The sequence below is a fragment of the Rhea americana genome, unplaced genomic scaffold (genome assembly GCF_003343005.1).
Source record: "Rhea americana isolate MKP2758 unplaced genomic scaffold, rheAme1 scaffold_397, whole genome shotgun sequence".
Taxonomy (NCBI): Eukaryota; Metazoa; Chordata; class Aves; order Rheiformes; family Rheidae; genus Rhea; species Rhea americana.
In genome coordinates, this window is record NW_028186531.1 from 327,343 (window position 1) to 329,235 (window position 1,893).

General features: G+C 69.5%; 1 protein-coding gene and 1 non-coding gene across 2 annotated transcripts in view; both read left to right on the top strand.

Moving 5' to 3' along the window:
- Positions 1-16: 16 nt before the first annotated feature.
- IL34 (interleukin 34) overlaps positions 17-1,893 on the top strand; it is a gene marked incomplete at its 5' end in the record, with an annotated part of 4,502 nt that continues 2,625 nt past the window's right edge. Inside the window, 2 exons of the mRNA XM_085313820.1 lie at positions 17-148; positions 411-584. Coding sequence (XP_085169946.1) covers positions 17-148; positions 411-584 — 306 coding nt within the window. The remainder of the gene's footprint in view (positions 149-410; positions 585-1,893) is intronic.
- On the top strand, positions 945-1,015 carry TRNAG-GCC (transfer RNA glycine (anticodon GCC)). Its single transcript has one exon. It is a non-coding gene; the product is annotated as a tRNA-Gly (tRNA).

Sequence of the window (1,893 nt, forward strand, 5' to 3'; positions counted from 1 at the left end):
CCGTGCCCGTGCCCGTGCCCGCTGGTGCGGCCCCGAGCTGCCAGCCTCTCTCGCTCTCTCGCCCTTCCAGAAGCACTATTTCCCCATCGACTACACCGTGCAGGTCCAGTACGAAGAGGTGCTGAGGCCGTCCAACATCACCCGCCTGGTAAGGCGCCGGCGCTGAGCTTGTGGGTGCAGCGCTGGGCCCTGGGGTGCTGAGCCCGGGGACGACCCCTTTCCTCCCCCGCACGCTGCGTGCCAGCCCTGGGTGGCCGCTTTGGTGGCCTCACCGGGCGCCACCCTCGTGGTGAGCTGGGCAGGGTGTTCTCGAAGCGGGGGTGGAGGGTCTCGGGGGTGCCGGGGGGCTGCGGGCGTCGGGGACCCTCCCGTCCCGCTGGCTCTGACCCAGAGCACCCTCTTGCCCGCAGCGCAACGGGACGGCGTCGGAGGCAGCGCTGCGGTACCTCTGGTTCCACGTCAGCACCCAGGCGCTGCTGAGGATCCGCGAGGTGCTGCCGGAGAAGCACCCGTCCTGGAAGTACACGCAGGAGCTGTGCCAGCTCTTCGACGCCCTGGGCAGGGAGTACAGCCAGTACCGGCAGGTGGGGAGCCCCCCGGCCCCCACCCCTGCCCGGCCGCACGTTCGCCCGGCCGAGAGGCGCCTGGGTGCTGCCTGCACGCGCGGCGTGCGAGCACGCAGCATGCGCGCGCCGGTACACGCGTGGTGCATGAACACACTCTGCCCTGTGTCAAGCGCGGGGCACGCACAGGCACACGCCTCACAGGCGCGTGTGCACCACGCCTGCACACGCGGGGTCTCTGCACCCGTGGCGGTGCTGTGCTTGCCTGGGGGTGTGTATGTGTGTGTTGGGGGTCCTGCACCCTGCCCGGGGCAGCACCTGCACCACGCTGCCCAGCTGGCGGGCCCGTGGGGCAGCTGTGCAGGAGGCCMCACAGCTGGAGCATTGGTGGTTCAGTGGTAGAATTCTCGCCTGCCACGCGGGAGGCCCGGGTTCGATTCCCGGCCAATGCAGCCCTGCTTTTCGCCCTGGTGCGTTTTGGTCGTGAGAGCGGTGGCTTGTCACTGTTTGGACTCCRGTGTGAACCCAAAGTGTTGGTGGGGGTTGGTGTTTGCACTGGGGCAGAGGAGCCTGAATTTAGCCCAGGCCTCTTGACATGGTGTTAACYATGGAGCCTAATGACAACATGTTAACTCTGGAGCCTAATGACAATGCCATTAATCCTGTTGATGTCTCAGGAAGCAGAAACAGGCTCTCTGGTGGCTTGAGCCCCTGAAATCACACCAGTCATCTGTTTGGCTCCTTTTCCCTGGGGGCTCCCAGACRGTGGCAACCACCCTAACTGCCCTTGGACCCCCTCCCCGCCCTGGTTCACGGAAGGAGAGGCCAAGCCGGCAGGAGTCACTCACTCTGGGATGCGCGGGGTCCCCTGGAGCTGCGCCCCGGCGGGGGCTGCGTGGCCAGGACACACGGGGTCCCCTGGAGCTGTGCCCTGGCGAGGGCTGCGTGGCCGGGATGCGCAGGGTCCCCTGGAGCTGCGCCCCGGCAGAGGCTGCGTGGCCGGGACACACGGGGTCCCCTGGAGCTGTGCCCTGGCGAGGGCTGCGTGGCCGGGATGCGCAGGGTCCCCTGGAGCTGCGCCCCGGCCAGGGGGCTGCGTGGCCGGACTGCGCGGGGTCCCCTGGAGCTGCGCCCCGGTGGGGGCTGCATGGCTGGGATGTGCGGGGTCCCCTGGAGCTGCACCCTGGCGAGGGCTGCGTGGCCAGGCTGCGTGGGGTCCCCTGGAGCTGTGCCCCGGTGGGGGCTGCGTGGCCGGGCTGCGCGGGGTCCCCTGGAGCTGCGCCCCGGTGGGGGCTGCATGGCTGGGATGTGCGGGGTCCCCTGGAGCTGC